Below are 26,003 nucleotides of genomic sequence, written 5' to 3'. Positions count from 1 at the left end.
ATGAGGAGATGTAGATGTGCCTTTAAGCTACTTCTTGTACTTCCCTAATTCTGGCCTGCTCTAGGGGTTGGCGTGGCAGATTACAGAATGTTCCAGCCACACACTCTCCCTCCTGCTTGTCCTCCATCTACACTGGGACTATATGGGAATGTAGCGTAGAACAGTCCATACTAGCCCTATGCTACCCCTGCATTGGGGAATTCCCAGGAGGGCATTCCATCCCCTTTATGGCAGTAGAGCAGCATAAAAGGGCTGCAGTGGGGGACATAATCAGCCCCAGGGGGTGTGAGATCTGTACACAGACAAAGGCAAACAATCTTGTTACTTATTACTAATTATTCATATAGTATCAGTGTGCCGTTCAGCTCCAGCAACTCTTCCGATCATGTGCAACATACAGAACGCAGAAGTTAGATCATCTATCTCCTAGCTATCATTGCGATTAGTAGAGGGCTACTTGAGGTTCCTATAAAGGGAGGAAGATTGTGAGCGTTTTGGCACTCTGTCTCTGACATCGGCATGCTGATTGGCGTTAATACATATTGGTTGGTCATTCTGAATGTATAAGCATGGGCTAGATGTGAAGTCTTGCTCCACACATGTCAAGGGATGTTTCCAAAAGTTCAGCAGGCATATTCCATGTAAGAATTGAGGTGTAGTTGTGGATCCTAAACTAGTTGTAGGCTCTATAGCCATAAAAACTCCATGGACAGAACCACGAATGGCTGAAATTTCTCAAACGTACCTTATTGAGAGGATTGTCTCTCATTTTAAACTCAAATTTATCTGTTTCACACAAACCTGTCTTTAGCACTGGGATCCATTCAGGTCAAACTTTCCTTCACAGCCCTCCCAGGTCATGCAATCCTGGAAGATTTACTGTATTTCATTAGTAGCAGACTCCTAAGACTGGTCTCAGCATTACACTCTGCACAAGCCTGCCCTGTATCTGATTCACAGCACCTGATGCTCCTTTGCCTTGCACCCTTGTAGTCATTTACATTTGGGTAAAGTGCTACTTTTCTGATTACAACCACTTATCTACACTACAACCAGTGTAAATGACTGCATAGGTGCAAAGGCATAAGGTACAGACTGGGGAGAAACAGGCCCATACTCTTTGAGTAGCCAAAGAGCCGTTAGTAGCAATGTGGCTCATGGAAGCAGTGTTAGGCAGTGCACTGAGTGTGACTAATGGAGTTACTGCTGGAGGACTGAGGGGCAGTGAGTCAAAGAAAAAATAGTAAAGGCATCATGTGACCAGAAAATCTCAGTCAGGAAGAAGAGAAGCGTTCACCAACCTAAAAATTCTCAGGAGACTACCAATAAGCTGCGTGGAATCAGTGAGTAGAGGGGGACACTCCCCAAATTCAGTGATAAGGTGAAGCCCTCCACAGGAGTCATGAGAGGTGGGAGACTTCCCTCAACAAACAGTCCTTGTAACTACTTTTCTTTTCAGCCAGCTGTACCTGGATGCAAGAAAATTAACATGATGGACAAATGATGCGATACAGTGTAGCAAATATTTGTACCTCACTTGCTCCTGGAGCTATATAAGGGACCTAGGAGAGAGGGAGAAAAGGAAATAGCTCCAGCACAAGAAATTTTGGTTTGTAGGAAGTAGGACGCTAACATAGGCTTACAGATTAACCTTTCCTTCCACAGAGTAGCCCTGCAGTTCCCTAGATTCTTTTGGAGGTTGATAAACTATGTGGCAGCCCAGTCATGCTGAATAGATTGGTCTGGTGCTCAGCTTTCTGGGCTTCATATGGTCCAGAGATGAATGGAGCTTTCAGTTTTCATTCCTGAGGTTTACTGATATCAGGAATCTGAAATCTTGAAACTGAGGTTATTATAGGCCGATTTATACAAATTAAAGGAAAGAACCATATACTATTTCAAGCTCTTCTTTTATTGCTGCTTGTTCTTACTTTAAATCTTTGCATTAGAAAAGCTAGTATCAAACATTTGGGCCTTGGAGAGATCGCAGTTGGTATGACAGACCTTTAAAAATTGAGGACCCAGTTCTGTCCTTCAGATATACAGGCACAGATCGCATTTCATTTCACGGATTTTTTTTTTAAGACCAGAAGGGACCATCATGATTATCGTAGAAGGTAATAATCTGCACCCACACATCTGTGGTTAGTTTGGGGGCTTTCATGAAATATGTACATGTTCATATGCTTTCACAACTGAAAGTATCATTTAAAGTAATCTATAAAAACAAGTATATTCATCTTCCAAATACATAACAAGTGAATAGCCCCACTGACTTTAAATGGGATTTCTCATGTGAGTAAATCTTTAACATGTTTACAGATTACATTAAAGTTAGTCTTTAAATTTAAAATAACTGAATTCCTTTTTTTCCCCCTAAGTGTGTTTGCTGAAAATATTGTAAACGTAACACCAGAGTTTTCATTCTTTTACATAAGGAAAATAGCTATAAACCATAATTTTAGCATAACTAAACACAAAGATCATCCATTGTCTGGGACCATAAATCTTTAACTAAAGCTTCATTCCAAAATGTTGGCTGAGTTTTTTTGTGTGACACACAGAAGCATTGTGAGTCCTCTGCATGAACTCCTATATTGTTGTTTTTTTAGTGAATGCTTCCCAGAATCTCTGTTCCCAGTCCTTTACAAAGGATAGCAAAATCTCAATCTCTGAAGTGCACATCGATGCATTTCCATAAGTTAACCACGCTGTCTGTGTTTGTTCACTCACCTCTTCTTTAATCAGGTAGAAGTGCTGAAGGAAACGGTCTTTGAAAACTTTGTTATTTACAACATAAAAATAATACTTACCTGTTTAGAAATATTTTTCCACTGACTACACATTATGTCTATCAGAATGGGTGCTGCTTTGCTCAGCAGTATTGACATTTGATCTTCCGTTTTCCTGACTGCTGAAAGTGACCGCATTCAATTTTTTCTCAATTTTATCAGCAACAGCACGCATTTTTAATTCTCTCAGGCTGATGATCAAATTTTCATAAGCCCCCTTCATTCCATGATGTTGATACCACATATGGAACAATTTGATTTTCTGCTCAGTTGAATCATTTATATAGTCCTGGAGTGTCTGCTCTATGGCAGGTTCTGGGATTTCATGGTTCCGAACAAAAGCCTTGACTTGTGGTAGTGTCATCACCTCCACAATAGCAGGAATGTGGGCACTCAGGTCAACATCTGACAATACAAATAACATTTGAAAACACAAATTCATGGCACTAGTATTTTACTGATCTTTTTCATGTTTTAAATAGATTACACATTTCCTATTCAAAACAGATCAAGTTTCAAGCCTAAGTCTTTTACAGGGAACTTCACAGTAGGAATGGGTCAACATTCTACACTTTCCCTTATGTTAGAAAATTCAAATGTTCAGGTATGGACCCATATCCCCTTCTTGTGACTTCAAATAAGTGCTCGGATCTTTCTATAGGACCCTTTCTCCTTCCCTTCCTCAAGCAGACAAGCACCTCTGGCATCCTCTTAGCTCGGCGCTGAACCTCTCCATAATGATACTTCCATTGCTGGACTCATGCACTTGATAGTTCAGTGTCTAGAAGCCTATCTTCTGGGCTTTGCGTACGACTACATTTCAATACTACCTGATCTGTAATACAGGGTGAATGCCTTTGGCTTTGGAAGCCGCAGAGTCCAGGAGATTAGAATATATGAATACCTGAGATCTGGCAACAAGATTGCCAGTGGATCTACTGAACCACCAGAGGGTTTCCTAGTTAGAGAGTCCTGTGGGACAAAGTCTCCAAAAATCTGCATGTACTCACAATTTTTTTAACAAGCAGGAAAACAGTTGGGTGCTTATCCAAGCAGAAACATTTTGGGTTTTTCAATAACTAATTCCTGCTAACATTAATCAAGTAACACAGAGTCTGCAGACCTTACTGAGGCAAAACTTCCTTTGATTTTAAAAAAAAAAAAAAAAAAAAAAAGAGTGTTGTGTCTTAGTTAGGACTGGAGGTTTGTTCCCATAACTGACATTTATTTAATAAGGAGAGTTACAAATCAGTGAGGAGTGATAGCTCCTCGAAACAGAGACTGACCTTGCATTAAACTGAACAAAACATATATTCTTGCATGGTTTCTAAACCATATTTCTCACCATTCCTACACAGAAAGTAAAATGTTATTTCATACCTGTGTACACAAGAGGCTCCACTTCCTGGAAACAGATAAAGAAAAAAGTGTAAAGGAGGCCCTGCAGATTGTAGAGTCTCTGCCCTTCCCCCCAGTTTTTCTTGATTATTGATTTTTTTTCTGTTTTTTCACTTATTCCCATCTTCTCTTCTTCTTTCAGTGGTACAGTCTCTTTTGTACCTTAGTGGGGGGGGTGGGGTTGGGCTCCCACTACCAATTTTTTTTAAAACACCAAATTATGCAAAATGCTAGATTTCATGAAATTTGGAGTTTTCTCTCAGCTTTATAAATGACCCCTCTCTTTAGTAGCCAGGCCATGTTTAGAATACAGTGCACTAGCCAATTTTAAACTGAATAATAGAAATGAAGGTGGTCTCTTTTTGGGTCACCGGACTAGTACAAGAACTTCAGGATCTTAGCTACTCAGAATGCTTAATCAATGTATGGAACATTCTTTAGGAGAGAAATGATCCTTTGTCTAAGTGAGGAGCTCTGTACTAGGCTGGAGAGAGATGCTGCTGCAAGAAGGTAGCTTCCCCTAGCTCCACACCCTTCCTGTCTACAGCCCACAGACAAGCATTGGGGGCGGGGAGGAGAAATGACGCTCAACCCCTCTTCCCCCACAAACTTTGGGCCGCTTTTTGCATGTTTCTGTAATGATCTGACCCTAATGAGTCAGGCCAGGAAATACATTCCCCCCCCCACCCCAGGGTCCTCTGTAGAAAACTCTTCTGACCCCCAACTCTCACTCTGCTTCCTCATGGTCCCCTCAGTGTTGCAACTGTCCTTTGGCCATAGAGAACTGGATTAACTGAGCCCTTCAGTACTGCTCATAGATTATCTGAGAGAGTAGAGAGGGTCACAGCAGAATGACACAATGTCCTCTCTTATCCTCAGCTGCTGGGCACTCATTGCTAGCACCTTCCACTCTAAGGAACAATACGTGTTTAAAGATAGGACTATTTAGGGGATAAAAGCTTCAACTTTATCTCAGGCAGAAAGAGTGGAGCGATTCGAATAAAATCCCTGACTTCCTTCCTAGCTTGTGTGTGTGTAGCTGGGACAGGAGGGTTTGAAAACTTCTTCTTGTTCTCCATATATACATTGTACTATACAAAACACTCTCTTTTTCAGAACTGCTCGTTAGGAAGCACATGGACAAATCCTGTTATTTGCTTGGCAAAAATAGTTTGGAACTCTCCCACGTGTCTTTCTCTCTGTGGTGAAGTTCACTTCCCTCACATAAAGCCAGAGGGTAAAGGGAGGACAGGCCTCCACAATCTACACAGCCCCAATGTGGATTTAAGTGGTGCAGAGGGCCTCATGCACCAAGCTGAATTTCAGCCATGCTAAGCAATGATACCTACAGAGGTGGGTGGTTTGTGGACAACCCGAGGCAGCATCTGATTGGTCACATCAAAATCCTTCCGTTTCTTCTTGTCTGAAACAAAACATGCCAAAGAATTTTAAAAACCAGCGCATAGTATGTATCCGTGCTAGAGTGGAGCACCTAAAAGAGGAGACTTATGATTAATTAAGCAGTAGTCAATTCAGTATACAGTATGGATGAAGAAAAGAAATCAACTTACAACAGTACGCTGCTACGGCTGATAGTGATGCTATAGCGATGACAATTCCAATCACTAGATAAATCCACCAGAAGTTTCCTGATAATTTAGAGCATTGTAAAATTTACATAAAAGCAAAGCACAGAAAATCAGTGCAATACAACAACACACTTGGAACCCTTCACAGGATTATAAAGGCCAGACTGTGGAAGGACCTTGTATAGATGTGCGCTGTGTCTGGGGAGGTGACTGGTGAGGTGCAAGGAGTCTTCCCTCTCTGCTCCTTGCATCCCTGTGCCAGGGCAAGACACAAAAATGATTCCTGTTCTCTCCTGCCAACAGGGACTGCTCCCCATTACTGTTCCCTGCGGTACAGGCCACTCTACAAGGGGCAACCCCACCATACCAGCCAGCAGAACTGACCAGTCATGGACTGGAAGCCATGTTCTACCCTGGTGCAGCCATGGGTGTGCTCCCCCTGCATACCAGGTGTCCCCAGGAAGCATTTTATATGGTGGTGCAGCTCCATGCTTGCTCCACCTTGGGCCTAACACACACAATCTGGCCTACACTGCATAGCTGATTCCGCTGTATCCAACTGACTCTACCTATGGAGATACCAAGATTAAGTAATTCACTCTCACTTTTGCATATGGTATTTGTGGTCGGAGTGCATACTTTTTCAATTGCGCCATTTTCACACCTAGAGAAAATATGAAAAATATGTATGTATTTAATAGTAATTTAACAATAGAAAAACACCACAATCTGTCATAAAAAGAAGGCAAAGTTATCCATGCCCCCCACACTGTTACCAGCTGGCTTAATATAGTAAGAAATCGGAATTTTGAATTTAGTAGGGAGGAAGAAGTGTCTCTCTAGTCCTCCAATGTTGTTATATTTAGGCTCTAGGGATTCTTGTCCCGTTTCCTATAAGTCATAATGAAATGATGTTAATACCACTATTTACAGGGTGCACCCGCACGGCCTTGTGAGCAGCTCAGGGTGCTGTACGCCAAGATAAAACCCAATGAAACACAATAAAAACAAAAAATATCTGCAAGATAAAAGAAGGGAGGGAACCTAATAGGAAAAAAGGAGTGAAGAGAAAGGCAATAAAGAAAGGACCAACAGCGCTCCTTCAAAATAACCCAAACACCTTTGGAATAAAGTTTTTTACTTGCTTTTTAAAAGTAGGGAGAGATTAGGAAAGAAATGGTTTTGGGGAGGCAGAAACAGTTCCACCCATTAAGGTGCCCAATAACAAAAGCACAATTGCACCATGTGACCTCCAGAAGAAGAAAGGAGAGCGTCCACGTACCAGCAACGCAGATACAGGTAAGTAACCGTTTTCATGTTCTCTCCACAGGTACTAATGCGGAGGGTGGACTAGATGATACATCTGAGGGAAGGGAACAGAAGGAGACTCCGCTGATTGGAAGGCATGAGATGCACTGTCCTAGGGTTGGGGGTTCCACGACCACTGCTCCCAAAAGAAGGAGGCAGGTGGTGGTGGTCGGGGACTCTCTCTCCTCAGGGGGACCGAGTCATCTATCTGCTGCCCTGACCGGGAAAACCGAGAAGTCTGCTGCTTGCCAGGAGCTAGGATTCACGATGTGACAGAGAGACTGCCGAGAGTCATCAAGCCCTCGGATCGCTACCCCTTCCTGCTTCTCCACGTGGGCACCAATGATACTGCCAAGAATGACCTTGAGCGGATCACTGCAGACTACGTGGCTCTGGGAAGAAGGATAAAGGAGTTTGAGGTGCAAGTGGTCTTCTCGTCCATCCTCCCTGTGGAAGAAAAAGGCCTGGGTAGAGACCGTCGAATCGTGGAAGTCAACAAATGGCTACGCAGGTGGTGTCGGAGAGAAGGCTTTGGATTCTTTGACCATGGGATGGTGTTCCAAGAAGGACGAGTGCTAGGCAGAGACGGGCTCCACCTAACGAAGAGAGGGAAGAGCATCTTCGCAAGCAGGCTGGCTAACCTAGTGAGGAGGGCTTTAAACTAGGTTCACCGGGGGAAGGAGACCAAAGCCCTGAGGTAAGTGGGGAAGTTGGATACCGGGAGGAAGCACGAGCAGGAGTGCGCGAGAGGGGAGGGCTCCTGCCTCATACTGAGAAAGAGGGATGATCAGCGAGTTATCTCAAGTGCCTATACAGAAATGCAAGAAGCCTGGGAAACAAGCAGGGAGAACTGGAAGTCCTGGCACAGTCAAGGAATTATGATGTGATTGGAATAACAGAGACTTGGTGGGATAACTCACATGACTGGAGTACTGTCATGGATGGATATAAACTGTTCAGGAAGGACAGGCAGGGAAGAAAAGGTGGGGGAGTTGCATTGTATGTAAGGGAGCAGTATGACTGCTCAGAGCTCAAGTATGAAACTGCAGAAAAACCTGAGAGCCTCTGGATTAAGTTTAGAAGTGTGAGCAACAAGGGTGATGTCGTGGTGGGAGTCTGCTATAGACCACCGGACCAGGGGCGATGAGGTGGACGAGGCTTTATTCCGGCAACTCACAGAAGTTACTAGATCGCAGGCCCTGGTTCTCATGGGAGACTTCAATCACCCTGATATCTGCTGGGAGAGCAATACAGCTGTGCACAGACAATCCAGGAAGTTTTTGAAAAGTGTAGGGGACAATTTCCTGGTGCAAGTACTGGAGGAACCAACTAGGGGCAAACCTCTTCTTGACCTGCTGCTCACAAACCGGGAAGAATTAGTAGGGGAAGCAAAAGGGGATGGGAACCTGGGGGGCAGTGACCATGAGATAGTAGAGTTCAGGATCCTGACACAGGGAAGAAAGGAGAGGAGCAGAATATGGACCCTGAACTTCAGAAAAGCAGACTTTGACTCCCTCAGGGAACTGATGGGCAGGATCCCCTGGGAGAATAACATGAGGGGGAAAGGAGTCCAGGAGAGCTGGCTGTATTTTAAAGAATCCTTATTGAGGTTACAGGGACAAACCATCCCGACATGTAGAAAGAATAGTAAATATGGCAGGCGACCGGCTTGGCTTAACAGTGAAATCCTTGCTGATCTTAAACACAAAAAAGAAGCTTACAAGAAGTGGAAGGTTGGACATATGACCAGGGAAGAGTATACAAATATTGCTCAGGCATGCAGGAGTGAAATCAGGAAGGCCAAATCACAGCTGGAGTTGCAGCTAGCAAGAGATGTTAAGAGTAACAAGAAGGGTTTCTTCAGGTATGTTAGCAACAAGAAGAAAGTCAAGGAAAGTGTGGGCCCCTTACTGAATGAGGGAGGCAACCTAGTGACAGAGGATGTGGAAAAAGCTAATGTACTCAATGCTTTTTTTGCCTCTGTCTTCATGAACAAGGTCAGCTCCCAGACTACTGCACTGGGCAGCTCAGCATGGGGAGGAGGTGACCAGCCCCCTGTGGAGAAAGAAGTGGTTCGGGACTATTTAGAAAAGCTGGATGAGCACAAGTCCATGCGGCTGGATGCGCTGCATCCGAGAGTGCTAAAGGAGTTGGCGGATGTGATTGCAGAGCCATTGGCCATTATCTTTGAAAACTCATGGCGATAGGAGAAGTCCCGGACGACTGGAAAAAGGCTAATGTAGTGCCCATCTTTAAAAAAGGGAAGGAGGAGGATCCTGGGAACTACAGGCCAGTCAGCCTCACCTCAGTCCCTGGAAAAATCATGGAACAGGTCTTCAAGGAATCAATTCTGAAGCACTTAGAGGAGAGGAAAGTGACCAGGAACAGTCAGCATGGATTCACCAAGGGCAAGTCATGCCTGACTAATCTAATTGCCTTCTATGACGAGATAACTGGCTCTGTGGATGAGAGGAAAGCAGTGGACATGTTGTTCCTTGACTTTAGCAAAGCTTTTGACACGGTCTCCCACTTTATTCTTGCCAGCAAGTTAAAGAAGTATGGGCTGGATGAATGGACTATAAGGTGGATAGAAAGTTGGCTAGATTGTCGGGTTCAACGGGTAGTGATCAGTGGAGTGCCCCAAGGGTCGGTCCTCGGGCCGGTTTTGTTCAATATCTTCATAAATGATCTGGAGGATGGTGTGGATTGCACACTCAGCAAGTTTGCAGATGACAGTAAACTGGGAGGAGAGGTAGATATGCTGGAGGGTAGGGATAGGATACAGAGGGACCTAGACAAATTAGAGGATTGGGCCAAAAGAAATCTGATGAGGTTCAACAAGGACAAGTGCAGAGTCCTGCACTTAGGACAGAAGAATCCCATGCTCCGCTACAGACTAGGGACCGAATGGCTAGGCAGCAGTTCTGCAGAAAAGGAACTAGGGGTTACAGTGGACAAGAAGCTGGATATGAGTCAACAGTGTGCCCTTGTTGCCAAGAAGGCCAATGACATTTTGGGATGTATAAGTAGGGGCATTGCCAGCAGATCGAGGGACGTGATCGTTCCCCTCTATTCGACATTGGTGAGGCCTCATGTGGAGTACTGTGTCCAGTTTTGGACTCCACACTACAAGAAGGATGTGGAAAAATTGGAAAACGTCCAGCGGAGGGCAACAAAAATGATTAGGGGACTGGAACACATGACTTATGAGGAGAGGCTGAGGGAACTGGGATTGTTTAGTCTGCGGAAGAGAAGAAGGAGGGGGGATTTGATAGCTGCTTTCAACTTCCTGAAAGGGAGTTCCAAAGAGGATGGATCTAGACTGTTCTCAGTGGTAGCTGATGACAGAACAAGGAGTAATGGTCTCAAGTTGCAGTGGGGGAGGTTTAGGTTGCATATTAGGAAAAATTTTCACTAGGAGGGTGGTGAAACACTGGAATGCGTTACCTAGGGAGGTGGTGGAATCTCCTTCCTTAGAAGTTTTTAAGGTCAGGCTTGACAAAGCCCTGGCTGGGATGATTTAGTTGGGAATTGGTTCTGCTTTGAGCAGAGGGTTGGACTAGATGACCTCCTGAGGTCCCTTCCAACCCTGATATTCTATGATTTTATGCCTACACCCACTAATAGCTGGGGCGGCGGGGGGCGAGGGGATAAGGCAAACCTTGATAAAACTGAAAAGCATGCTGGCCTTATTCACAACAGATCTGGTAATCAAACAGTCATGCAGCAGGAAACAGAGGGTATGCCTACAGTACGCTTAGACACCTGTGGCTGGCCTGCTCCAGCTGACTCTGGCTAAAATAATCTGGCTAAGAGGTTATTAAACTGTGGTGTAGACAGTAGGGCTGGAGCCTGTGTCTAGGACCCTGCAAGGTGGGAGGATCTCTGAGCTGCAGCCTGAGCCCAAACTTCTACACTGCAATCAAACAGCCTCTTAGCCTGAGCTCCTTAGCCTGAATCAGCTGGCATGGGCCAGCTGTGAGTGTCTAATTGCAGTGTAGACATACAGAGAATTGCTGTTGCACCAGGGCTACATGACTGTTTATGAACAGGAACCAAACTCATTTCTCAATCTGCCAAGGCCCCAGTGTGGGATGCAGTCAGTGTGTGACAAAGACCCAAAATTAGAGATTTAGAAAACTCATACCAGAAAACTAAAACGCTGAGGGATTCCTTCAGACAAAATCGCTCTAAAACCTCAGTTTCATAATTTTAGATTTCTGATGAAGATTAATTTTCATCAGTAAATGAAGGAATCCCAACTCTGTATGCACTATACTTGCTTTGTGACTAAAATGAGATGTATGCAGTGTTGTTGTAGCTGTGCTGGTACCAGAATATTAGATAGACAAGATGGGTTATGCAATATCCTTTATTGGACAAATATATTACCTCACCCATCTTGTCTCTCTAAAATGAGTGATGTCACTTCCTGGGGGGGAGATTAGAGAGGTATGAGTCCAAGTGAATTTGTCAGAAGATCCTATAAAAGGCACCTGCTGCTTTCCCTGAAGTTCTCTTTCTCTACAGACTGTCACCCTCTGGTATTGCCAGACCTTCCAACTCTACTTCCTCACCCATCCAATCCATCATTCCATAACCTCCTGACATGGAATAATCTTCTGTCTACCCCAACAGAATACACAAAGACAAAGCTCAAAAAACTTGGAGTGGGAATTATTAAAAGTGGCCTCTAAATTTGTGCGCAGATTTGTGCATTCAAATGCATACAGATATTTGCACACAATTATGGTAACTATCCATGCAGATGGGTACCTATAAAATTTTAGGCCTTGTCCAGACTAGAAAAAAAAAGTACTTTTTTCCCCTAAATGAATGAGTTCAATAGGACTAGCTTAATTCATCTGAAAACCTTGTTAGGCTATAACTTGACCACTAAATGGAGCTAAAAGGTGTTTAACCGTGTTTACGTCGATGTGGGATTTTCAATTGAGTTAAGTGAGCTAAACTGACTTCTTTCCTAATCTAAACAATGCATTAGAGGCCACATTGATATTGAAAAACTGGCTGAGCCTGGATAATTCACATTAAACAACAAACCATTTGAATAGTTAAATAATAAAGACCTCAAACTTACTTGCTGCATGGGTCGCAATGATGACATGAGTCAGGAGAATTGCAAAAGTAGTGTTGTTTACACCTGCATTTTGTGTTCTGAGTGACGGTACAAGTTTCTGCAACTTCGAAACCTAAAATAAATCCCAAGAGTTTTCTTCAATTAGAAGGTGGTGGTACTCTAACTATTTTAGTGTACCATTAGCAAATGCTATGCTCAGGCCTATTGCTTTTAAGCTCGATTGCTGTATGCATCAATGTGAGCTGGTCATAAAAGCAAGCATCACCATATTGTTTTCTACATGCTCCTTCTGATTGTGTGATACTGGGAAGAGGAGGGAAGGAAGGAGTCCTCTGCAAGCACATGCTGCGAAGAAAAAGAGCTGACAATAAGCACTTGCTTTGCTGGAAGGGGACTAGTATATAACATTACAAAATACTGGCTGTTTTGTTTTCATTCATCATTCTATGATACTTTATATAATGAATGGTCTGGTCTCCTGCATATTCAGTTGCCACTTCTATAATGATTCCCTGTGCATCTCCTGCTGGAATCATCCCCTGGTGCAGTTCCCTGATGTCCGTCTACTTATTTGGACTGGACATTGAGTAAAACAGACAAGTTGGGCAGTGCCAAGTCACTCTGTTTGGCCTGGTTTGAACTAGTTTAGTTTTCTTCTACTAAGCTCTTGCTATTTAAAGTCAGCTTTTATCCATCATTGGCTAGTGAGATTGACCTGACTGCGGAGATCTTATAACAGCAAGAGATACCCATACAGTACCAGTAACACACCTAGATCTGAAGGTGACTTTTAAAAAATAATTTTCTTTAGCTGACAACCATTTGAGTCCCTGGTGAGGCATGCACTCAGATAGTGAGTGGAGACCTTGTCAGTACCTTGAGAGAGATTAAAGGAAAAGAGATGCTGCTGGAACTGAACCCCAGCCCCCACCTAAAAATGCCAATTTCAACAGCCACCAAGGGTTGTGATGTGGCTGCAAGAGAAAGCTCTGTGTGCCCCCTCCCACACACTTGCACAGCCAGAGGGCCAGACACAATCAGGTGCAAAACCCTGTTGGATGCTCAGGGTCCTGAGCCTCTAATAACTTTAAAATGAAGTTTAAATTCATTTAAAATTAATACAACAATTCCTTATTGGAAACTCTTTGTAAACTAAGGATTTTCAACTCTTTGATGTGACTTGTGGCCTCCCTCTCAGCCACTTGCAAACAGGTTTCCTCAAATGCCTCTTATAATATTATGCACAGATTCTACTATGGGTTGCTTATGCAGCACCTCTGAGTTTGAGAAGAAGCAGCTGCAAACCTGCTTCAGCGAGGACTAGAGTGGGAACAGGTTTCTGTTCTCCCAGATGGTTGCTCTGTGTCATGGGTGTGTTTGTCCATTTTAAAACACTCAAAACTGTGTGTCTGTGAGAAAATCAAGTTGTATCTCACATTGTCTAGTGTGTGTGGGGTTTTTTATCACAAGGAACGATTCAAGGTAACTTCTGTAAACAAGGTATTAAATAAAAACATTGGTTTTGGTGTACCTTTTGTTAACACCCGAAAACCTTTGAATATATCTAAAATGGTTTCACTGAGGATCAGATTGTGAGCCAAGGTAAATGCCAAAAAAGGGACTCCAGGGCATAAGGTGAGTGTGACCGACTGCACCCCTGTATTCTGACCCTATAATCCCTAATAACCTGACCCTAATAATCATTGTACAAAATATGCCTTGTGAGGTATTATTTGAAAACTAACAACTCACTGGTCACTCATATCACAGTGAAATGCACATAATGACATAGGTACAGTTATGAACATAAGCTGAAGTTACAACTGAAATGTGTTTACCAGACAAGTTTGGGGAGTAGGTAACCAGTTTCCCGAAGACAAAGGACAAGCTGATGCCTCTAGCCAAGTGTCATCAAAGTTGACTGGGCATCAACTTTTAAGTGGCCATACTTTGGCAGCAAAGAGGGGGGCAGGAACAGATCGATTCACATTTTAACAACCAACATGGAACCTCTTTTACCACGAGACCCCATGCCTCCACCATCACAGCTGGAAGGTACTTGATCTAGGGGTAACCCTGACGAAAATGCATTTCAAAGGGTGGCTGGACTATAAAAGAGAGGGGGCAAAAACACCCCAGGTAGTCTCTTTCTATCTCTCTCTTGCTTTTTCATCTAAGGAGACAAAAGAAGCAGTCTTTGGACTTTGGAAGGGGTTCTGACCTGAGACTTTGGTCAGCCCTGTTGCTGGAAACATTTGGTAAGAACCTTGAACCAAGTCTAGTTTGTTAACTTGTAGTTACCAGAAAGCATTTTATCTTTATTTTTCTTGTAGCCATTTCTGACTTTAATGCCTTATACTTGTACTCACTTAAGAACCCATCTCTTTGTAGTTAAGTAAACTTGTTTTATTCTTTAATCAAAATTAAAATTAATCCAGTGTTGTGTTTAAACTGAGTATGTAAAAGGTTGTTACAAGGAGGAGGGAGAAAAATTGTTTTTCTTAACCTCTGACGATAGGACAAGAAGCAATAGGCTTAAATTGCAGCAAAGGAGGTTTAGGTTGGACATTAGGAAAAAATTCCTGTCTGGGTGGTTAAGCTCTGGAATAAATTGCCTAGGGAGGTTGTGGAATCTCCATAATTGGAGATTTTTAAGAGCAGGTTAGACAAACATCTGTCAGGGATGGTCTAGATAATATTTAGTCCTACCATAAGTGCAGGGGACTGGACTAGATGACCTCTCAAGGTCCCTTCCAGTCCTATGATTTGACCACTTACAGAGGCAATGGATATATAATACCTGACTGTTCAGGAGAGGGCTGGACAGAATAGAACACACATTTTTGGGGGAAAATGTGGGACTGGGAACGTGTTGGGGCCACCCTGCAAGTGGTAACCAAGGCGAGTGGAAGCTGGAGTTTGACTGGAGTGTTGCTGGCAGGCTGCAGCTATATACAGATACTGAGGGTGTGACCTGCACACTGTTTGTCTTTGTGAGGGGCCCATAGCATTGTGAGGCACCCAACGTTGCAAGGCAAGTGGTGACACAACCCCTCACTAGTCTGGATTGCACCCCGGAATGTCATAGTGAACTACCCAAATCACATGTCACACTGTGGGCAAAAGAGCCACCTCCAGAGACTTCTACTTGCCCTCCAACACAGGTGGGTGTGGAGTGGACAGAGCCTTAACTCTGTTTCCTCTCAAAGTGCCAACCAGTGCACCTGAACAATTGCTCAGGAAAAGCACTGCCATGGCATACTCCCTCCACCCCTGCAGAGAAAAGGGGATCCAGGGTACGAATTGTAACTCTGCCACAATTTTCTCCCTGGGACATCATAATTTTATGCTATCCCTTACTCAAAGCTTGTGGTAACTCCCCCGTCTTGTCCTACGGACAGTTTTTGTTGCCTGAGTTGCTATTTTACAGACATACCAAGTTCAGAGTCACATGACTTGCACCTTCTGCACATATGGAGGGAATTGTAATGATCCATGAATGTTGATCCTTCTTCACATGCTTTACAATTTGAGGTTTTGTTGTCCTTTGTGCAATCAGCAAGTTTAAATGAACCTGTTAAAAAAAAAAAAAAGAAGAAGAATGAAAGTTGCAGTATCTCTACCCAGAAGTTGTCAGCTGGAAGATCTGCTTCAGATTTTCTATTTCTCTTCATCTCTTAAACTTTCTGATTTATGAATAATGACGGGATCAACACTTTCTAAATGCTACAGATAAATTATATGGGTATCTATCCGTACATGTCTTTTGGTAATGTAGCATATTCAGGGTTGGATTTAAAATTCTAATTATTAAAAACAAGAAGGAAAATTTACTAAACAAGTGATATGTTCAATGAAAATATGCATTCACGGTATAAATGGGGAGTTGTGTGGGCAAAAGAGCATGAATGCACTTTTTTACCTCCTTCAAAATTGTGCATGTCAATATCCCAGTGCTTTTCTATGAATCCAAGTAGCTTACACGGACTTGTCTGAAATCCATGGAAAGTTATTGGCATGAACTCAGTAAATATTTGTGTGTTTTCTAGATTCTGCATTCTAGCTAGGCTTGGAACAGATCATGTGAAAGTGCTAGCATAGCATGGAATAATCATATACATCTTTAGGGAAACAGCATAAATACAAGAAGGTTAGAGACCAATCCATAGAATACAGTTTTTAGTGCCCAAGGGATTTCCGAATGAAAATATGAAGCCAATGTAGTCCTGTCACTTGGGGGCCAGAGGAAGGCCCTATAACACTGTGTCCCAGTAGAAGCTACAGCATGTAGAGCAGGAGTAGTCAATTATTTTTATTTTTGGGATCCATTCAAAAGTGTCTAGTGGTCCAGAATTGGCTCACAGTCCACCTATTGACTACCTCTTATGTAGGGTATTTATCAAGCAGTATGCCGTTCTGCCTGTGGCCATTTCCACTCACTTCTTTATTTTTCAATAAATTATTTTAAAATGATACCTACCAGGTGCACACTCCTTACAGCAGATATTTTCTGCAGCATATTCTCTCTCTCCACATTTAAGTTCCCTTTTAGAAATATTCCTCTTTATAGACAGCTTATCATATATCGTGTGTGCAGCAGGTACATCACTGTCCCACTGTGATCCAATAGTCCAACCAAACACCTAGGAGAGAAGAGTAAAATTATAGGTGTGGGAAAATTGCTCACACTCTGCCTTTCTACCCTGTCTTCCTGCTACTTGTAGAGTGGGCCACAGTAGCACTAGACCCTGAGAGAGGAGTGGATGAAGGCGTGGGAGCATTACCCCACAGCAAGGGTTGGAGGAGAGGTGGGGAGGGGAAAGGGGGAAAACAATATCTCATTGTGTGTTCCATATCTCAGGGGTCACCCTACACAAAGATGCTGCAGTGACAGGATCATTGCCTCGTTCCAGGCCTGTGAGGCGATTGGCTCTGGGAGCCAGAAGTGCTCCGAGTGCTGTAAAAGCATTGCAGGGATGTGGGTGTCCGTGTCCCCCAGCGCTTGCAGCAGCTCTGACAGACTGCTTTGCTAGGACCTACAGAAGGGTCTGGAAGCCTGCAGTCCATGGGGAAACCTGTAGGTTAGCAGGTCTGACACAGGCTCAGGGAAGTAAAATGGAAATAGAATTGTCCTTAATCCATCTACTTGGGCTATCCTGACCACAGGTGCAGCGCACAGGTGTAAATGGGTCTACACTATGAGTAGACCTGAAGGAAATTATTATGCTGGCCACAAACAGGAGAGCTGTGACTCAGAGAGGTTTCTGAGTCAGAATGCTTCTCAGAGCAGCTCTTTGGGCATGTAGTCTAGCCATCATTCCTTGCTCAGGGCTGTGCCTAAAGTCAAATTCTTACTCTGAGAAACTGTTCATGTTCCAGAAATATTTATTCTCAGACACACTGGGCCTAATTCTCCTCTCCTTTACTCTTTTATAACAGTAACAGTTGCAGTTCCAGCAATTCAGAGGAGGTAATATTGATTAACACCAATGAGAGAGAGAGAGGAGAACCAGCACCAGAGTATCAAGCCAAGCAGCTGTCATTTAGAAAAGGAGGATACAGTGTGGAACAGAAAGATAAACACAGGGAGAGTGTACAGTGGAGCAAGAATCAGTTAGCCAAATGTATAGTGTTACTACAAATGCCATTTAGTTCTAGGGACAGAAAGTGAAGGACATTAGAGAAGGAGCAAATACAAGATGAACATGAAAAGAAAAAGGTGTAAAGAATGGGGTAGAAAACAGGATAAAATAGGTTATTGTAATATAACTTTCTAAATGACAGACACGTGCAAAACAAATAACTGATTACGCAAAAACCACACTAACAAACCTTTCTAGCTTCTATTACGTGCATGCATGAACTCAGAACTCGCCTCAAAACCACCAAAACCGCCCCCTTGTTGACACAATAGGGAAAGACAGAAACATAATGTGTAGTAACATATATAGAACCAATTTATTACCAGATAATTCTGTACTTCCTAATACAATAAGTGTGGACTACCTCTCAGGATCTGTCTTTCAAGTAGCATCATATAGGCACTGCACACAGAAACTTTATACATTGCCCTACATCTGATATTCTTCCTTTTTTGCTTCCCCTCATCCCCAAAGTGACATTCTAAATTTTCCACAATATTTCTTTATATCCTAGAGTCACTTTATTTTTTTTCTTTTGATTCTCCTTGGAATTGCCACTCCCACATGATATTCAGTCCTCTGAAATTAAAATTTCATTACTAACAACAAAAGGAACACTAACGTTAACACAATTTGATGGTACGCTTGGGAAACCACTCATGTCCTCAGTAGTACCCATATCACTCAGTGACAATAACTGAAGGTACACACATGCATTAAGGGGATGATAGGTGCTTTTGGATCTGTTTTCATACAAACAGATGTATACAATGTATGCTTTCAGCCTAGAATGACTCATGGAGGCTTGTTTTTGTTCTTTTCCTAATCTAACACAAATGTCATTTTTTAAACTAAAAGTCTGAACATCCAGTAGGAACAAAATAAGTAGGGGCAACTAACCCCAGAAAAACCCTTAGAAATCATAATTTGGGCCAGATTATCAATTCCAATTGATCTGCTCAGGCATTAACCTTCTTTCAGAGCCATAGAAGTGGGTTCCAATGGCAGGCATCAGTTGGGGAATCCGTGGCAGTGTGGCAATTAAGTCAAGCTACCTACAGAGCCAAGGCAGAGCCACTGAGGGCCTAGTGGCTCCTCCGGGATCCGTGTGATTTGTGGACAATATCCCAGGTCTCTTACACAGGGGGAACACTTCAGAGGAAACACTATGAGGGGCATAATGCTCTAACCCTACCATAGTCATAATACATACAATATTTGTACGTGAGACCCAGACAGTGATGGACAATTGCTTAAATAGTAAGTTTAAAATAAATTCTCTGCTTCCTCTCAGTCACCCATTCTCTTCTTTCATTAATTTCCCATCCCCACATGGGAGCATACACCTGCATCTATTCATTTGGGGCCATAATTTTAACCCATTCAAAACCTCCCATCTCTTCTTGCATCAGTCACACAGCAGCAAGTGCACATAGCTCATTAGGGGCTTTCAAGAAATTTAAAAAGGGGAAGAGGAGATTTCCTTGCTTTGGTGTTGGATAGCAAGACGTGGGAAGTTTCGTTTATGTTCTGATGTTTGCTCTTGGTAGTTCTCTCACAAATGATGATTTTATGAACAGTTTATCCCTCTTTTGCTATTTTAATGAATTTTTTCTTTTGCAAATTAAAAAGCTTACATTAATCCTATCAAGATGGAACTGTCAAACAGGTGGTAATTTTATATTGTTTGGCAAATGGATCCTTTCCTTGCACTCTTTTAGATGAAGCAGACTTCTTACTATAGCAGGTGCTCTCTGGACCAGACATGCCAAACCCACGAAAAAACAAGCAGAAATTGGGCTTGTTTTTGGCTTAATTGGCCTGTGAATTGCTTGTGGCTAGTTTTGGGCTTGCAGCTTGTTGCTTCTTTTTTTCTGATTGGCTCCTGGCAAGCAGGGGCAAGGGGCAAACAGGGGCAAGGGTGGGAGAAAGTCAGGGGTGCACAGCAGGCCCACCACAGTCCCAGACTGCACACCGGGGCGATCTAGTCAAATAGAGTGTTGGGGTTCTTAGGGATTGGCTTGTTTTGGCCTTGTTTTGAAATGAGATTAGCTTAATTTTTGGCTTATTATGAAAGTTGGGGGGCTTATTTACTGTGTGAAAGTTGGCAACTGTGCTCTGGTCCAGTTTCCAGTAGCACATTTTTCTCTTTCCACTCCCTCCTCTTTTTGCTCTCTTTCATCTATCCTTTTCTTTTTTCACACAAAGATGAAATGCACAGTTATCAGTGAACTGCACTGAAGCAACCACTCAAAGTGACAGTTCCTCATGTTCCAAAGTTTTCAGCGCACTTGAGTCATGAGAACCAGCAGGGCCAGAAAGAGGAATTGAGTTTAATGTTGTGAAGTCAACACAGTTACAGTAGTGTAAAACCCCTAGAATCTGTGTATCTGTGGTGCTGAGGTTAATAGAATCTGTGTGTGTTCAGTAATCAGACTGGAAATCAGATTCATGGGGGTCTAAACCCTAGTCCCCACAAACAAGGTCAAATTTGAAAATGTTGGCATTAATCTCATCTCAGTTTCCCCACCTGTACAGTGGGGATAACAACACATCCTTGTATCACACGAGTGTTCTGTGGATTTTTTGGAGTTCTTTTTCAATGCACATTTATTAATGATTACTGTCTATTGTTAAGACTTGCAGCAACACTAACAGCTTCTATGTCATTGTTGCTACTCTGTGGCCGGATGTCAAAATGGAAGATTCAAGGGAAGCTTATGATCTGTTTTTTTTCTTGTATACAATATATTGCAGTTCACTTTTCAGCATTTCCTGGTTGTTCAGTGTATTGCGTCAAAGTAGGAGAAAACAGAAATTCATCTTAGCAGTAGAATAGGTAAACATATTGTGCAAATACAGACCCAGTTATGCAAACACTTATGACAAGATTAACTTTACACGTGAGTCATCCAATGGACTTGAATCTGACTATTTATGTGCATTCATTTTAAGCACGTGTACAAATGTTTGCATTATTAGAGTCATAAGGAGTATCATGGGTGGAACAAACACTTTAGTGTGAGGGCCTTAACTTCTAAGAGGTCTTTTCTAAATTCTCAGAAATTGGCTATTTATTATGTACAAGACCTTAATATATGAACTAGAAAATTATTGGCTAGTATTAGTTTGCTGTTTTCAAGGTACCCAAATCTGTTCCTATTAAATTTAGTTGTTTTTCCTCTATTCTGTTTTATATAGGTTCTGGTACCACACTCATCATTGTACGAGTGTCCGCCAGCTGTTTTTTCAAATGGTCTATGCTTTGCTTTTTATATGAGGACAGGCCTATGATTAGTCTTTTGGTAACAGAGAAGGAATAGTAAGAGCCTAAGGAGGATCACCTGATCAAACTAGGCATCACCTAATGAAATTAATAGGCAGGAGAGGAAGTACTTTTTCATGCAACACACAACTAAGTGGTGGAACTTATTGTCATGGGATGTTGTGATAGCTAAAGTATCACTGAGTTTAAAAAAGGACTGGATAACTTCAAGGAGAATAGGTCCATCAATGGCTAATAGCCAAGATGGTCAGGGACACAGCCCCATGCTTGGGGCAATCCTAAACCTCCACCGACCAAAAGATGGGAGTGGAAAATAGGGGTGGATCACTCCATAATTGCCCTGTTCTGTATGCTCCCTCTGAAGCTCTGGTACAGGCACTGGGTAAGATGGACCATGATCTTACGTGCTTAAGGATCCGTTTCTGCAACTGATGTGCGATGAGTGCAAGGGTTTGCTTCTGTGGAATCATTTTCAGGATCAAGGCCTAATAAACCCAACTACTCTCATGTTCGGGTGTAAGTACATTAATCAGCCAGACACATACTGCAGGGCTTTTTAAAAAATTATTATTTTTTTTAAGTGTGGTAAAATCATATGCTAGAAAAATCAGGGAAGAGGGAATAATAGGTTTGTGGGAGAGCTACTTCCTCTCTAGCTAATGGGACTGGGATTTGACAGAGAGCCAGGTTTAGATGGAAACATCAGCCTATTGTGTATATTGAAGGAAGGGATGATGGGAAGAAGTTTTGTTTACACCACTGTCAGTTTGACCTAAATAAATTCAGGATATAGATGCAAATCTATTTTTGACTGTGATTATGTCTATTTCAGCATGATTTTTTTAGAGTACGTCTCTGCAATTGGTGTGCTGAAGGCGTTTCTCCCCTTTTGACACACACAACCTACACTTCCGCTGTTTGGATGTAAAGCATCCTCTATACTATTTAATCTATATTTTGGTGTTTTGTGTAGTGGCACAGTTGTAAAGCTCCACAGTATAAACTGAGTCACATAACTGCATTGCCAAAATTAATTTTGTACCCCTCAAGTGATGAATAAAATCTACTGTTAAAATTTTGCTACCAATCATCTCAATACTAGCCTCTGCTCCGCAAACAATCATTCAGTGCCAATCGTAACCATGCTGTGGGAAGATCTTACGTATGAAATTCAAGACCATATCTCTGAGAGAGTTGACAGCAGTAACCGAGGGACAATTCATAGAGTTATGGTCCTCAGACAAAATGCTAGGAAACATCAGAAAGAGTCTTAGGTCCAGTGTATCTCCCTGGACTGGAAGAAGGGAATGGTAAATCCCAGTCCTGCAAATACTTAAGCACATGCTTAACTTTACTACCCGGAGCAGTCTCGCTGATTTCAATAGGACTGCTCATGGTAGCAAAGTCAAGAATGTGCTTAAGTGTGTGCAGGATTGGGGCCATAATAAATAAGTTTATAAACCGAGGATGTCACATTTTCAGGGCCAAATCCTGCTCCCAACTGATATCAATAGTAGTTTGGCCATTAATATCTTTTAATTTCATCTCAAGTGTGCAGTTTGCATGGATCACCATTAAAGGATCAGTAATTGCCAACTGCTGGGACAGTTTTCTTATACTAGGAAATAGATGTGACAACTGTGTAGTGTTGGCAAATGTCAATTTTCAAAAATAGAACAGGAGTACTTGTGGCACCTTAGCGACTAACAAATTTATTTGAGCATAAGCTTTCGTGGGCTCAAATAAATTTGTTAGTCTCTAAGGTGCCACAAATACTCCTGTTCTTTTTGCGGATATAGACCAACAGGGCTGCTACTCTGAAACCTTTCAAAAATAGAACAGCAGCTCTCCAAAAATAGGAATTCACTTGTAAGCCAACTAAAGGAGGGCCCTATACCAAGTCTGAAAAACATTCAGTTTGTCCTCTATTGTATCATGTAGTGTACTTTATAACTTAAGTACAAGTGAGGGAGCTAAAGACTTCAGTTTTAATGCATTGCTTCACTCCACAGAAAGACCCAAAGTGAAAAAAAGTATAGCTGAATAGAGGAGTTCCCTTTACAGGCTACCTGGAGTCTTCCTTCACTAGTCTTTTTAAAACAGTCCCAAAATCAAACCGCTTCTAGGAACCAATATTTCCGAGCCCCGTCTCCTTCACATGGTCTCTGAGTCAATTGGCCCCAGACTTAAGGAAGCAGGAATGCTTTCTGTTTATTGCGGTTGTGTCACGCAGCAGGCAAGACTTTATCTCTACCTGATCTCGCTTCTCAGAAACGATCATTGTTTCTGGTCGAAGGCGAGACAGCGAGCGAGACAGCGAGCTTTACCTGAGGACGGGAAGCTGGTTTCTGCCCCGCGCTGTGCACCCCAGCAGAGTGAGGGAAGTGACCAGTCCTGACCATCCTCCCCCGGCAGCTGTCTGCGCCCCCGGTAGACACCGGCGCAAATACGGGGCCGGAGACTCTCCGCGAAGGTTGCCCCGCTAGAGGCGCAGCCCTGGGGAGACGGACAAGCGGCCGCCCGAGCCGCGGGAATCCCGCCTGGCCCCCTCCCCGGACAGCCCGGCGGCCTGGCCCGGGCGAGACGGGACTTACGAGGACGAGGCGGAGGAAGAGGAGCCCTGCGCTCATGCTGCCGCCGGCCGGCGCGGTGCCCGGGCAAGCCCTCCAAAGCGAAAGTGAGTCGTGGCGCCGGGGAGCTGCCCTCGCCGCCGTCCCCCCTGGGCGCGCATCGAGCACTGGTCCCCAGCTGCGGCACCTGCCCCGCCCCGCGCTGTGCCGGCCACCGGGCAGGCTCCTCCTCCGGGGTTAGGCGCCGCCCGTCCCGCTCCCGTGCCCAGCGCCGGGGTTGGGCGGGGGGAAGGAAAGCAGGGAGGCAGCGCCGCGTAGGGTAGGGAGCGCCTGGAGCACAAGAGGACCGCCTGGCCCGGAGAAGCTGGGCAGAGCCGCACTTGGGAGGATCCTCCTACCCCCAGTAGCCACCAAGGGTTGTTGCTACAGCTTTGCAAGGTGCAATGTGGGCTCCCTGCTCACCCCAGCAGCGGGCTCGTGGACAAGCGGGAAACAATTGTATTGATCTCATCGTTAGGCGTTAGCCCTGGAGTCCTCTGGTCCTGCGCCTGAACGGGGCCCTGCTATGCTTCTATCTGGCCAGCTTATTTTGGAAAGAGTCCCAGATGTCTCTGGCCACATGCTTAGGCTTACCAACCTCTAGGATTGGCCTGGAGTCTCCAGGAATCCCCATCGATCTCCCCCGGGGAAGTTGAAAGCAAGCCAGGAGATTTTAATAGGATATTTTAAGAAAATGACATAACCTTGGGGGGGGGGGGAGGGGCGGGGAAATCTCCCAGAATAGCTTCAGTCAGAGTTGGCAGCCCATGCTCTTTCAGATGCCTCAGTCCAGAATAGTCTTGCCGTCAGGTGCATCTGAGTGGCAGTTCTGTGGTGATCTATGGGGTAGTAATAAATTGTACTCCTATAGCACTTTATGTACAGTGACCTAGGTATTTTAAAATGAATCAGTTAAAGCGAACAATACCTCTGTGATGTAGATTTACAGAGGAAGGGCAGTGCACTGGCTAGGCTGCTAGACTGGGACTTGAAGTGCTCTGATCAGTTTTGTTCTCTGCTGCAGAGTTCCTGTGTGACCCTTGGGAAAGCGACTTAAAGCCGAATTATTACATGTAGGTACATAATGATTGCAGATAGCTGCCTAGTGGGATTTTCAAAATGCCGAGCTGTCTAACTCCCATTGCTTTCAGTCCGCACTTTTGAAAATCCCATGCGGTGCCTATGTGTATCTTTAGGTGCCTAAATACCCTTAAAATCTGGATTTTTGTTCTTTCTCTGTCTCAGTCCCCATCTACAAAATGGGGGAATAGTATTTTCTGGCCTTGCAGGGGTGTTATGAGGATAAATAAATATTTAAAGGCTATGTGGTGTTCAGATATTATGGTAATAGGAGCTGCAAAAGTACTTAAGATAGATAGTATTAAGTCACTTGTTAAAGTTTACACAGCAAATCGGAGATGGATCCAGGAATAGATCTCATGTCTCCCCACTTCAACCACTAAATATGAGTCTCTCATTTTGGGGGGGGGGTGACTGCCCTGCCTTTGTTAAGTATGTAGGTGTAGGGCAAGGGAACCCAGATAGGATAGAAGTGAGTGGAAATATGAAAAAGGTTGAGAGACTCACTGCAATGGACAAGGCTGCCTTCCACTGTCTTGCCTGAAGGGGCGCTGACAAAGCCGGTAATGTGACCTATCATCCGTGCTGTTTCACAGCCTTTCACATGCACATAATGTAACGGCTGTCTCTCTTGTGCTTGCCTTCAGTGAATCCTTGGTCTTCCAAGCTCTGCCTACAGTGTCTGTTGAAGGTAATATGACAGTCTCAATCAGGTATCAGTTATTGAAATAGTTAAACATGTTTCAGTTTATGCCATGACAGTACTGTGTTTTCAAGACTGTGGTTGCATCTGAGCTGGTATTTCCATTTTAAAGCCAATTTTTCAGGGGTTTATGACTCACCCTTGTATTTGCAAGCACAGAAGCAGCTGTGCTTTGAGAAATGTTGCTAAACCAGTTAAGCTATGTTCAGAAACATATTAAAAAATAGCTTCTCTTTCAGACATTTTAACCACTTCCGCCTAAAACAAAACTCTTCATCTAGAACTGCTGATGCTTTGAGATGCTCCATCTTTGATGTAGATATTAATGGCAAACTCCCCTATCTCCCAAAATGAAGTGAAATGGCTAAGAAGTATGTGAAATGTGGGCACTTTATATACACCATAGTTTCAGTTCACAACGGGCCCAAATCCCAAAGTACTTACTCAGTTCACACTCCAGGCTATTGATTTTAATAGGAGCTAGCCTGAGTAAACACT

The 26,003-nt window shown here is 43.5% G+C and overlaps 1 protein-coding gene across 1 annotated transcript; it reads right to left on the bottom strand.

The window, feature by feature from the left end:
- Window positions 1-1,916: 1,916 nt before the first annotated feature.
- On the bottom strand, window positions 1,917-23,883 carry FAS (Fas cell surface death receptor). The gene is made up of 9 exons (XM_074959983.1): window positions 23,708-23,883; window positions 16,666-16,828; window positions 15,622-15,759; window positions 12,186-12,297; window positions 6,385-6,443; window positions 5,762-5,839; window positions 5,540-5,613; window positions 4,173-4,197; window positions 1,917-3,197 (listed from the first exon to the last, which is right to left on the bottom strand). The coding sequence occupies exons 1-9, from the start codon at window positions 23,741-23,743 to the stop codon at window positions 2,839-2,841; spliced, it is 1,044 nt and encodes a 347-aa protein (XP_074816084.1). The 5' UTR covers window positions 23,744-23,883; the 3' UTR covers window positions 1,917-2,838.
- Between the last annotated feature and the right edge of the window lie 2,120 nt (window positions 23,884-26,003).

The sequence above is a fragment of the Natator depressus genome, chromosome 7, assembly GCF_965152275.1.
Source record: "Natator depressus isolate rNatDep1 chromosome 7, rNatDep2.hap1, whole genome shotgun sequence".
Classification (NCBI taxonomy): Eukaryota; Metazoa; Chordata; order Testudines; family Cheloniidae; genus Natator; species Natator depressus.
The sequence above is the reverse complement of the archived record's forward strand: the minus strand, read 5'-3'. Positions and strand labels throughout refer to the sequence as shown.